Source organism: Wyeomyia smithii, chromosome 2 (assembly GCF_029784165.1).
Source record: "Wyeomyia smithii strain HCP4-BCI-WySm-NY-G18 chromosome 2, ASM2978416v1, whole genome shotgun sequence".
Classification (NCBI taxonomy): Eukaryota; Metazoa; Arthropoda; class Insecta; order Diptera; family Culicidae; genus Wyeomyia; species Wyeomyia smithii.
The window spans coordinates 129,382,395-129,396,284 of record NC_073695.1 but is presented as its reverse complement, the minus strand read 5'-3'; the positions used below and the strand labels follow the sequence as shown (position 1 = coordinate 129,396,284).

The following is a 13,890-nucleotide window of genomic DNA, read 5'->3' as shown; positions in this document are numbered from 1 at the left end:
AACAATGAAACCAGTCCGATCATATAGAAATCAAGAATAACAAGTTATAATTTTTTGAAAAAAAAATTTTTTTGAAAATAAATTATTTTCAATTATTTTTTTTTCAAAGGCATATTTTTTTTTTGGAAGGACAAAATATTATCTACAACTTTGCCGAAGACACTATGCCGTTCGACTGTAGACAATTTTTTTAAATTTCCAATAGAGCACTCTATGAGGAATCAAGAATATTTCCACAGTCAAAACGGTTTATTTGATTGGCATAGTGTATCTGGCAAAGTTGTAAATAATAACTTCGTTCCTCCAAAAAAAAATTAACCATGTGAAAAAAAAAATTAAAAAATTTAACTTTTTTTTCCGATTTCTCCATGGCCGGTTTCGTAGTTTTTATAAAAAAAAATCGGTTTTTTCAAATGGGCTGTTTTCGATAATTAATTTATAACTTTCTTTTATTTTTTTTTAATTAGTAATTTGTTTTTAGACCGTATATTTTTTGAAAAACAAAACAACTATCTACAACTTTGCCGAAGATGTCACACCGCAGACCCGCACGTTCGCGTTCTGATGATGTAAACTTGACAGAAAATGTATGGTCGAACTGTCAAAACGACGCAAACCCAGAAAGAACGAGTCAATTGTGTTGCCTATCTGATTGAGATCCCTATACTCTCATTATCACTGAATAACATCGATACAGTCTTTTGTCCGATTATATAAGCCAGAGCACTGTGTGTTCAATCAAGTGTTGGCAAAGGACATTATTGTGGTAAATAAAACGAATAAATTGTCTGGTATAACATTCGAAAGACGAGTGCAAGTGTCTTAGAGAGTAGATGTTTCAAACAAAGTAATATAACATATTCCATCAGTTTCCACCGTTTCATTTAACAGTTTAAGCCACTTGGAATCGAAAACATTTTTAAAATATTAAAATTCCATGTACCTCCCGTGTGTGATTTTGCGAATGACATGAAGGCATTCAACATTTTCCACGAGACACAATCTTAATTTTGGTTGAGATCATTTTTTTTTGCACAGAGTAGTTTGATACATTTTGTAAATTTGTTTTGTAATATTTTGCCATTTTACTTATAATTTTTCCAATTCAACATTGCCTCCCTAACGACAATGATATAACAAATATTATATTTTCAGGAATTTTTCTATTGGTATTCAGTGAAAAGGAATTTTTTCCATTTTATACTCATTTGTACACAATATTATGAACCACCCAATGTCGAATAAATGAACCACCCTAATGAAACATAATGTATTCGATGCTAGTTATAGTGTATAACATTATACAAGCTATTTCGAGAGACTAGTGATCAATTTCAAAAGATAAATTCTAAACATTTTGAACTCCGCCAACCACAATTAAAAAACGACTAAGTTCCAGAGAGTAAATTTTCGCAAAAAAAAATTTTTTTCAATTGACATCAATTCTCGACGTTTCATGCATTTTTAAGTCATTTGGCATCAAAAAAAAAAGCCAAACTTCAAATTTTAAGTCCGATTGAGCTGAAATTTTGCATAGGGTGTTTTTTTTTTTTCATTCTGTGCCGAACACGCATCAGTATCGGACGTGTTTGGTGATCGCTCCGATAGAATATAAATCAAAAGACGTGTGAACAAGTGTTGGCATTGTTTGCCTGGTCGAGTGAAATAAATCCGGGTTCAAGGTCGCGCCTTTGTGCAACTGTTTCGCATCGTGACTGCCAGCTGGTGCGTAAGCCGATTTGGCTGCTGGCTGAATTGTGCTACAGCAGTGGACGAGACACAAAAGAGGAAAAAGAAGAAGCCATCAGTTGACAGTTGAGTTGTATCGCTGTGTGGAGTGATCTCACACCTGGCTCGCTGCTGGTGGCTGTTTGGTGCTGCTGTATTGGTGCTGCTGGCTGTAACAGCTGCAGCTTCGAACGATCGGACAACCAACCTTACTGGAAGGGAGAAGTAAAAAGGTACGTGCTCTTGTCGGCGCTGGTGCGCTAGACTTAGCGGGATGGATGTAGATCCCTCGCCTCCCGCGCCACCATCCCCGAGCCCCTCTGACCCTGACCCTTCTGTTACCCCCTCCCCTGTTCATTCTTCAGTCCCCCCTCGCCCCAGGCTTTACCCAGACGGAGCCCAGGGCAGCTATACTGTCTATTTTCGGCCAAAGGCGGGACTGAAATCGAAACAGTTGAACATCTTGCAGATTTCTAAAGACCTGACGAAGGAGTACAAGGGCGTGACCGAAATTTCCAAGGTCCGGCCTAACAAGCTCCGTGTCGTGGTCAGTAACCTGAAAGAGGCCAACAATATGGCTTGCTCTGAGCTCTTCACACGCGAGTATCGCGTTTACATAGCCGCACGAGACGTGGAGATCGACGGTGTCATAACCGATTCGAGTCTGTCAGTCGAGTGTATATTGCAAAATGCCAAAGGGTGCTTTAAGAACAACACATGTCCCGATGTAAAGGTGCTCGACTGCAAGCAACTGCGGTCAGCATCGATCATCGGCAAAACAGTAAACACTCCGTCAGACTCGTTTCGAGTTACGTTCGCCGGGTCAGCACTACCAAGCCACGTCTCGATCCACCGGGTTCGTCTCCCTGTGCGATTATATGTGCCTCGCGTCATGAACTGCCTGAATTGTAAGCAGTTAGGCCACACCGCCGCCTACTGCTGCAATAAGGCACGTTGTGGCAAGTGTGGGGAGAATCATGCGGATGATTCCTGCAGTAAAAATGCTGAAAAATGCATTCACTGTGGGGAGAGTCAGCATGAGCTCTCGACATGTGCGGTGTACATGCAGCGCAGGGATAAAATAAAGAGGTCTCTCAAAGAGCGTTCGAAGCGTTCTTACGCTGAGATGCTGAAGAAAACCGTTACCACTTCTCCCATTACATCAAACCCTTTTGATCTGTTGTCCTCTGATGAAACCGATTCTGACGATTCACCAGCGGGAACATCTTACGCCAATCCTGGGGAGTCTAGAAAGAGGAAAAATATTTCCTCTCCTAAACTTCCCAGAAAAGGTCCTAAGATTTCTCAAAGTGAAATGAAAGTTACAAACAAACCAAACAGTGCTGCGGAAAAACCGAAGCAAACTCCTCCTGGGCTTGCAAATTTAAAGTCCCAGAAGGAGTTCCCAGCACTGCCAGGAACACCTAAAACCCCAGTTATTCCTTTTGCACTCCCAGTTGATGAAACAAACTCTGGATTAGTGAAATTTTTTGACATTGTGGACTGGATTTTTGAAACTTTCAATGTACCCGATCCAATTAAAATTTTTCTTACTGCATTCCTCCCAACAGTTAGATCATTTTTGAAGCAGTTGACTGCCCAATGGCCCCTCCTTGCAGCGATTGTATCCTTCGATGCCTAATTCAACTGCGTATATGAAGGATTCTATCTCTGTCTTACAGTGGAATTGTAGAAGTATTTTACCAAAAATTGATTCGTTTAAAGTTTTGATAAATAAAAACAAATGCGATGCATTTTCCCTTTGTGAAACTTGGCTTACTTCAAATATTGATCTCAACTTCCATGATTTTAATATTATTCGCCTTGATCGAGACACCCCATATGGAGGAGTACTTTAAGGGATTGAAAAGTGCTATTCTTTCTATCGTATTAACCTTCCCTCGATTCCAGGCATCGAAGTTGTCGCATGTCAAATGACAATACATGGTAAAGAGCTTTGTATTGCCTCAATATATATTCCTCCCAGAGCACAGGTTGGGCAACGGCTGCTCTTTGATTTAATAGAACTTCTTCCCTCGCCACGTTTGATGTTGGGAGACTTTAACTCTCATTGCGTGGCTTGGGGTTCCCCTTACAATAATAACCGCTCCTCTTTAATCTATAACCTTTGCGATGACTTAATCCTCGTAATCCTCGATCCTCACGGTAGAGACCATTTGCCTATTCTAATTTCAATTAATAACGGGTCAACTCGCATGCGACCAATTGACATTCCGTATGACCTCACACGGAATGTCGATTGGAAGTTATACGAGGAAATGATTTCAAAAGCGGTCGAGTCGATTCAACATCATCCACCACTTGAAGAATACAACCTCCTCGCGGGCTTGATTCTCGACGCCGCGTTGCAAGCCCAAACGAAGAAACATCCCGGCGTAACGATCAAAGAACGGCCTCCCACTCCGTGGTGGGACCAAGAGTGCTCCGATGTCTACACGCGAAGATCCGACGCGTTTTTGGCCTTCCAGAAGGGAGGTGTACCTGGCGACTATTTACGGTATTCGGAGCTTGATACCAAGCTTAAAAGTTTGGCTAAAGCAAAGAAACGCGGATATTGGCGTCGGTTCGTGAACGAGACGTCGAGGGAGACATCGATGAGCACTCTTTGGAACACAGCCCGAAGAATGCGGAATCGCGTAACGGTCAACGAAAGCGAGGAGTCTTCAAGTCGGTGGATATTTTAATTGGGAGGATAGTATGTCCGGACTCTGTTCCTGAGCAAAACATTGTTCGCGATGCGTCTCCGGGCCACGACGCGATAGAATCACCTTTTACGATGGCAGAATTTTCAGTTGCCCTCCTGTCCTGTAACAATAACGCGCCTGGGTTAGAAAGAATCAAATTCAACTTGTTGAAGAATCTACCCGGTAATGCCAAGAGGCGCTTGTTGAACTTGTGCAATAAGTTCCTGGAGCAAAACATTGTACCGCAGGATTGGAGGCAAGGGAAGGTGATCGCCATCTAAAAACCAGGGAAACCAGCTTCTGATCACAACTCTTATAGGCCGATTGCAATGCTATCCTGTATCCGGAAATTGATAGAAAAAAATCACAAGAAGGTTGTATGCGAAGCCACGACCGCAAGGTTGAAGTAGAATACTTTTACAAGAAAGATAACCCGGCAGCTTGCGTGTCAGTCATTTTTCTAGTAAATAAACGTTGACCGTTCATTGGCAGTATTGTAATTACTTTTTGTCTGATATTTTGAATGAAGTCCATTGAATATTTTTAAATTTTGTGCAAATGAGAAGTTGAGGTGCTGCCGAATTGTAATATGCACATTTAATACGACATCATTAAACGGGAACGGAACAAAGGCTACGGTTATGCAGAACGCGAATGCCGGCGCGATGCGATTCGCCTTACCGTGGTGAAATGTACAGCTCTTTTTAAGGCGAAGTAGAGCTATACATTTCAACAGATTTCGTCTTGCCGAATCGCATCGCGCCGTTATTTGCGTTCTGCATGACCGTATCCAAACACTAAGCGACGCAAACACGTAATAATAATCAGAGTATGCATGTAGATGAAGGTAATTAACTTTGGATTATAGCGCAAAACGAGAAAATATTAACTCTTCAAATAATCATTTGTGTTCTTCAAATTTCAGTTGTTCAATTTAATATCCGATGAAATGTTTGTTTATTATCTGATGAAGCTCTTATATAGGCCAAATGATGCATTCCCAATTTACTAGGTCCATAACTCTGCCGACCGTGCTTGGGAAAGCGCGGTATAACGACCAATCAGAGGTCGAATTTTGTGTTTTGACAAGGCTTAAGGGTTTTCAATAGTACAATAGTTCGAATGATAAAATTGCAATTTCATGCATTTGGTAGGGATCTTAGAAGATTTTCTAATCAATTGCTGCAAAAGCGAAGGAAATCCATCGAAAACTAACCGATTTATTAGCATTTGAAATTTTTCTCACTTTTTTCAGTTTTAGATTTTCATTTCACATCCCTATGTAGCCGAACTTCCTGAGAGAAGTATTCTAATTCAAAATTAAAGCTTCATTAATTCATTTGTTGTCCTTATAAGGACAATTGTTCAATTTATCATAGGATGTAGTGTTTATTTTACATCTCTGTGTTACCTCGATAGTGAGGACTAAGGCGCACGGTCAACACAATGAGAAAGGTGTTTTCACATTGAAAACTAGACACGGCTTTACTGGAGGAAGTGTTGGCAAATGCATCTACCGCTAATACCACCGCTATCATACGAAAGCGCGTCGTTTCATGTGGGGAATATCAAGAACGAAAAATGACGCGCGTCTAAGCATAACCCGAACTGTTTCGCCGTGCTGCTCCCATTTATCTTTACATCGGCCTCAGGGAAGTACCGGCTGCATCTGCATCTACCGCTGAGGCTGTCACTATACTGCTATTGGTACCAAAAGCTATTAACTCTTCAAATAAGTGTTTCATTTGTTCTCAAAAGAACAATTGTTCAATTCAAAATCGGATTTACGCAATCGCATCTCTGTAATATTACCGACAATAATATTCTTCTGAACAAAATGATACAACTTTCTCATTAGGCCTCTGCCATAAAAGACGCGAAAAGCGACGCGAACCGTTTCGCTCGGCTGTAGGTTAATGTACAGCCATCAGTAGAGCTGTGCATAAACCTACGGCCGAGCGAATCGGTTCGCGACACTTTTCGCGTCTACTATGGCAGAGACCTTAGAGAAAGTTGCTGGCTGATGTATTCACTTCATGCAAGCCTGCTGCTGATGCTTCCCGCTACCACATTGAAACAGCATTTTAGTGAAGGGAGTGTCGCTGCACCAGCTGACCCTGCTACTATCGATGCTGATATACCCGCTGCAACAACTACGCTATGCATAGCCATGCCACAGTTGTGGCCGCTATACGCTGGCTCAACTGCTGAGCAACTGCAACGCTATCCGTAGCCATGCCACAGTTGTGGCCGCCATTGATACCCACTGTACCTGCTTCTGCTGGCCCTGCTGCTATCGATGGTGAGATCCGCTGAAACTGCTACGCTTATCCGCAGCCATGCCACAGTTGTGGCCGCTATCTGCTATCGATGGTACCTACTGCTCGCTCCCGCTGCTGCTAAGGAAGGACTGCTGTCGTCGCTGTTCAGAACTATTATGAGCGGCTTCGACTAAAACAGGCTCTTATATAGGGATGAAAATAGGAATGAATTATTTTTCGTACGTGGTGGAATGATATAACTTGAAAAATATGTGTGACTTCATTCCGGCTTAGAGCGATCATTTGATAAGCTCCACCACTTTTTTCAGTTTCTAAAGTTTTCCCTCAGTTTCGTAGCACGGATGCACAGAAATGATTTCTTGTCGAGCCGGACCGATAGCACTCTCATTGAAGCAACAAAATAACATGTTTTGTGTCGTGTTGTGCAGCTTGGTTGAAGAAAATGTTCCCGTTCCCGTGTCGCATGTAAACAGATTATTGCGTTCAGTAGACAGTAGATAGTGTATCCAGCGAATAAACACCGATGGTGCTCTCACACACGCAACGGTTTTAACCCGTATCTTATTGCGGTTTGTAACATCAAGCGATTTCGTTTGCTCGCTGTTGCGTGTTGCATCATGTTGCAGCTGGGAGACGACGAAATTCTGTTTATGCTGATTGATTGAATCGACTTCATATTAGCTCTGCATAGTCGAACTAACTACTTTTGTTAATGCGTACTAACAGGGCAGTTAATTATTCAATGTCGGTTATGCTGATCGCAGCCTTTGCGCTGCCCCTACAGTGGGGGGTTTACTAATTAAAGTGAAAGTAAAAATTAGACAACTACAACAGAATTTGATTGCATCCCGCACAGAATGTCTGCTTGTGTTGATGCCAGAAAATTATTAACCTTCAATTATTTTTTTATTTGCCTTGAATAAAGCATGTTGCGGTTCAAAATCGGTTGCTCATTACAACCTTTAAGCTGCCCTAACATTGGGGGAATTAAGATACACGGACAACATGCACTGTGGAAGCTATTTCACGATCAGTAAATTAGACGGGTGCGACAAATTTGAATTGCTAGGATGCAACACAGAATGCTTGCTTGCGTTGACAAAAATTATTAACTTTCAATGACTTGTTTATCTGCCTTAGAAAAGGCATTTTGATTTCCGAAATTGGATTTCCTGATGGCAATCATCATGCTGCCCCAACACGGGGGGAATAATGGCTGTCTGGCGACACACGCTGAGAAAAACCGCGCTGCTCCTGAGACGTGGTGACCAACCACAGGGCTAGTGCTGCTAAGGAAGTACGACTGCTGTTGTCGCTGTCTAGAACTACTATGAGCGGCTCCGGCTGAAACAGGCTCTTATATAGGCCAAATAGCATATTTTCAATTGCAAGGTATATGATCCTGTCGACCGTGCTTGGGAAGCAAGCATATAACGACCAATCAGAGGTCGAATTTTTCGTTTTGACAAGGCTTGACTATTTTCAATAGTACAATAGTGTGAATAATAAAATTACAATTATCTTATTTTGGGAAGAATCTTAGAAGATTTTGCAATCTATTGCTGCAAGAACGAAGGAAATCCATCGAATACTAACCGATTTATTAGCATTTGAAATTGGACATATTTTTCACTTTTTTTGATTTTAGTTTTTTATTTCACATCCCTATGTAGCCGAACTTCCTGAGAGAAGTATTCTACTTCAAATTGATACTCCGTCGTTTAGACCACTGGGTCGAATCAAATGGTCTACTATCAGAAACTCAATTTGGCTTCCGCCGTGCCAAAGGGACGAATGATTGTCTTGCGTTGCTTTCAACAGATATTCAGCTGGCGTATGCTCGCAAAGAACAAATGGCGTCTGCGTTCTTGGACATTAAGGGGGCTTTTGATTCCGTTTCTATTGACATTCTTTCGGGTAAACTTCACCGGCAAGAATTTTCTCCAATTTTAAACAATTTTTTGCACAATTTGTTGTCCGAAAAGCACATGCATTTTACGCATGGCGATTTGGCAACTTTTCGCATTAGCTACATGGGTCTTCCCCAGGGCTCATGTTTAAGCCCCCTTCTTTACAACTTTTATGTAAATGACATCGACGAATGTCTGGCAAATTAATGCACGATAAGACAACTTGCAGACGACAGTGTAATCTCTGTTACAGGAGCCAAAGCTGCCGATTTGCAAGGACCATTGCAAGATACCTTGGACAATTTGTCTGCTTGGGCTTTACAGCTAGGTATCGAATTCTCTCCGGAGAAGACTGAGATAGTAGTTTTTTCTAGGAAGCATGAACCTGCTCAGCTTCAAACACAATTAATAGGTAAAACGATTTCTCAGGTTTTGGTACACAAATATCTTGGTGCCTGGTTCGACTCTAAAGGCACCTGGGGTTGTCACGTGAGGTATCTGATGAAAAAATGTCAACAAAGAGTGAATTTTCTTCGTACAATAACCGGACAATGGTGGGGAACCCATCCAGGAGACCTTATAAGGCTTTACCAAACAACGATATTGTCTGTTATTGAATACGGGTGTTTCTGCTTCCGCTCCGCAGCAAACACACATTTGATCAAACTAGAGCGAATACAATATCGTTGTTTGCGTATCGCCTTAGGTTGCATGCAGTCGACCCATACGATGAGTTTGGAGGTCTTAGCTGGAGTACTACCATTGAAAAACCGCTTCTGGAGCCTGTCTTCTCGTATTCTTATCAAATGTGAGGTCTTGAACCGTCCCGTGATTGAAAATTTTGAAAGGTTAATCGAACTTAATTCTCAAACCCGTTTTATGACATTGTATTTCAATCACATGTCCCAAAATATTAACCCTTCTTCGAATATTCCAAATCGTGTCGACTTATCAAATACTTCTGATTCTACTGCGTTTTTTGATTCATCCATGATAGAAGAAACTCGTGGAATCCCGGATCATTTACGCGTGCAGCAGATCCCCAAAATTTTTTCCAATAAATATCGGAACATCAACTGCAACAATATGTGCTACACTGACCGATCACTTCTTGATGGGTCCACTGGCTTCGGTATTTTCAATAACAATTTAACCGTCTCCCATAAGCTCGATGATCCTGCTTCTGTTTACGTCGCAGAATTAGCTGCAATTCAGTACACCATAGGGATTAACGAAAAAAATGCCCACGGACCACTATTTCATCTTTACGGACAGTCTCAGTTCCATTGAGGCTCTCCGATCGATGAAAGATGTTAAGCACTCTCCGTATTTCCTGGGGAAAATACGGGAACATCTGAGTGCTTTATCCGAAAAATCGTTTCAGATTACCTTAGCGTGGGTCCCTTCTCACTGCTCGATACCGGGCAATGGGAAAGCGGACTCTTTGGCTAAGGTGCGCGCAACAAACGGTGATATTTATGAAAGACCAATTGCTTTTAATGAATTTTTCGCACTTGTACGTCAGAATACGATCATCAGTTGGCAAAATGCTTGGACCAGAGGGGAATTGGGAAGGTGGTTACATTCCATAATCCCCAAAGTATCGACGAACCCGTGGTTCAAGGGGTTGGATGTAGGTCGGGATTTCATTTGCGTGATGTCCCGGCTTATGTCCAATCACTATAGATTTGACGCGCATCTCCGTCGTGTTGGGCTCGGGGAAAGTGGTATCTGTGCCTGTGGTGAAGGTTATCACGACATAGAGCATGTGGTTTGGTCATGCCCTGTACACCGTGACGCCAGGTCTAAATTAATAGCTTCCCTGCAGGGCGAAAGTAGGCAGCCGGCTGTTCCTGTTCGTGATGTCTTGGCGAGCCGTGACCTATCCTACGTGACCCTTATATACGTTTTCCTGAAATCCATCCACGCCTCAGTTTAATCCTATTCCCTTCCGCCTACATCCAACCAAACGACAAGAACACGTTAAGACCCCGGATCCGGAAACAGCAACTAGACCCGCACGATACTCTCAGGCCCCGAGGGAGACAACCCAATATGCCAGTCCGTAATATCTTGGCCCAGCAGCGGAACATATACAATATGCTACTTACCTATGGCGATGGAAAACCATCAAACAACAAATCAGTGCTTTTAATGCAAAACATTCTAGCTTTAAGTTAGATTTAGTTTCAGCTCGTAGTCGGCAGCGAGGATAAAAAATTTGCCTTTTAGTTATTAAGATACTTTAGAAAGTAAGCTACCAGATATAATTGGCGCCGTTAAACATTGAATTGTATTTGTGCCGTGTCAAATAAATTATAGATGAAGAAAAAAAATAGGGTGTTTTTTCGAGCAGGTGAACATTTTGTATAGGGTTTTTTTTTTAAATTTTCTGGTCACTTTTTTCCATACGATGATTGGCGCCCTAATACCCAGTCTTGGTGTATAATGGAGGGTCTCAGCATTAATCCGACAAAAGCTGTAATCGTACCTTTCACTAGAAAGAGGAAATTCAATCTGTAAACTCTCAAGCTTGGAGGAGTAGAAATTCCATTCAGTGAACAGGTTGAATACTTAGGAGTTATCCTTGATGCCAAGCTAAACTGGAATGCACATCTTGACTATGCAATCAACAAGGCGGTCAGTGCATTATGGTTGTTCTCCAAAACCGTTGGGAGGAAGTGGGGCTTGAGACCGCAAATGGTGATGTGGATATTCACATCTATTATACGTCCAAAACTGTCATACGCTCGTTAGTGGCCAAAAACCAAAGAGTCCACCGCTAGAACAAAGCAAGATAAAGTTCAACGACTTGCGTGCATTGCTATAACAGGAGCAATGAAAAGCACCCCGTCAAAAGCTCTTGATGCAATTCTTAATCTGCTGCCGTTGTACGAATACGTGCAACCAGAAGCAGAAAAGAGTGCCTCGAGGCTCAAAAGAACAAAAACTTTCTTGTCAGGTGATCTTGAGGGTCACCTGACTATACTGAACTTTTTCAAAAGAGGGCCAGTGATGAGTATGAATGAAGACTGGATGGTACCTCAGGACAATCATGATATTCCCTACAAGGTATGCGAAACGTCGCGTACAGACTGGGAAGTCGGAGTTCCTGATGTCCGTCCCGGTTCAACGATATTTTTCACAGATGGCTCAAAAATGGGTACCAAAACTGGTGCAGAAATCTTCGGCCCTGGAATTAATGTTTCAGTGGCAATGGGACACTGGCCAACAGTGTTTCAAGCTCAGATTTTTGCAATCCTTGAATGTGCGAATGTGTGTCTGACTAGGAAGAACAAACATGCAAACATTTTTATTTTTCTGACAGTCAAGCAGCACTGAAAGCACTTGATGCTTATAAATGTACATCCAAGATTGTCTGGAAATGTATTCTCACATTGCGACAGCTATGTCAAACAAACTCAGTAAATTTGTATTGGGTTCCAGGTCATTGTGGCATTGGTGGGAATGAAAAGGCAGACGAACTTGCAAAACAAGGATCTAACTAACAGTTTATCGGCCCAGAACCGTTCTGCGGTATATCAAACTGTGCAGTGAAAATGGTGCTTAAACGCTGGGAGGAACAAAAGGTGATAACTAAATGGTTGGATGTCAAAAAGTGTTCCCAATCTAAAAGATTCATAACACTAAACGAGAATCATTCGAAAATGCTCCTAGAGCTCAACAAAAGAGCTCCTTGTACATACGTTGGCCTAGTAACGGGGCTGTGTCCGAGTAGATATCATTTAAAGAACATTGGCCGGGTTCGGGATGATATCTGTCGCTTTTGTAATATGGAAAGCGAGACATCGGAACATCTGCTGTGCAGTTGTGGTGCATTATTTAAACGCAGATCAAGGTTTCTTGGCAGTGGCTGTTTACATCCCAAAGAGATTTGGTCTTTGAATCCTGGGAAGGTGATTGGCTCCATAAACCATATTTCACCTGACTGGGAGCGTGTCGGTGCAGGTACCTGATCACTCAACAATAGTGGTCATTGTATTTTGCAAGGGGACACGTATAGCAATTGACTGGGATATATTACAAAAGTTCACATCAATGGACAACGTAATTCTAATTCCTAAAACAAAAAAAAGTCTTTACAAACGAAACTCCGAGGATCACTTTCCAACATTGCTAATTTCATCCAAGCGATGGGTGCAAACACTAAGACCAGTCAGGTGACAGTTCGTCTTGAGCGTTTAGATGATCTTTGGGAAAAAATCGGCGACGTCATCAACGAGATAGAGTCTCACGAGGAATATGAAGCAGAAGAAGATTCACTTACTAAAGAGAGGATAATCTTCGAAGATCGGTACTATGAGATGAAGGCATCTTTGATAGATCGGATCAAGGAGCGTCGAGAACCTGGTACATCGGAACAGTCGATTCGGGGAGCTGAAACCACACTGGTGTCATCGGGAGAGCATGTACGGCTACCGCAAATAAAATTGCAGAGCTTTGATGGTGATATTGACGAATGGCTCAGCTTCAGAGACCTTTTCACGTCACTCATACACTGGAAAGCTGATCTATCGGAAGTGAAAAAGCTACACTATCTCAAGGGCTGTCTCGAGGGAGAAGCCGAGGCATTAATTGATCCATTGAAGCTAACTAAGGGGAACCACACTATCGCTTGGGAAACGCTACTCAAGCGATATAACAACAGTAAACTGCTTAAACGAAGGCAAGTGCAAGCTTTCTTTAAGCTGTCGGTTATATCAAAAGAGCCATCATCGGAACTTCATAAGCTGCTGGAATGGTTTGATACAATCACTCAAATCTTGGATCAAGTCATTGAACCTGGTGACTACAAGGATCTTTTGCTAATTGAGATTCTCAGCTCGAGGCTTGATACCTACACCCGGAGGGGATGGGAGGAACTGTCCTCTACTAAAAAAAGGACACTCTCAAGAATTTAACCGAATTTCTTCACCGTAGGGTGGGGATATTAGAGGCTATACCCACTAAAAACACTGATCCAAAACCAGAAGTAATACCAGCGCCGAAGAAAAGGCCGTTTACCATACGAGCAAGTCACAATGCGATACAATCGTCAACTGCGAAATGCTATGCATGCTTGGATAGTCATTGGTTACATTTGTGTCCGACGTTTCAGCGTATGGCAGCGGCTGGCCGGGAAACATTATTGCGCACACACTCACTGTGCAGAAATTGCTTCACAAAGGGTCACCAGGCAAAGGATTGTTCGTCTAAATTTTCGTGCAAAAGATGCAACGGTCGGCATCACACATTGGTTTGTTT

General features: G+C 42.2%; 1 protein-coding gene across 1 annotated transcript; it reads left to right on the top strand.

Annotated features, from left to right (window-relative positions):
• The first annotated feature begins 12,779 nt into the window (after nt 1-12,779).
• On the top strand, nt 12,780-13,547 carry LOC129719894 (uncharacterized). Its single transcript, XM_055671309.1, has one exon. It carries the CDS (start codon nt 12,780-12,782, stop codon nt 13,545-13,547), a length of 768 nt encoding a protein of 255 aa, XP_055527284.1.
• Nucleotides 13,548-13,890: the final 343 nt, after the last annotated feature.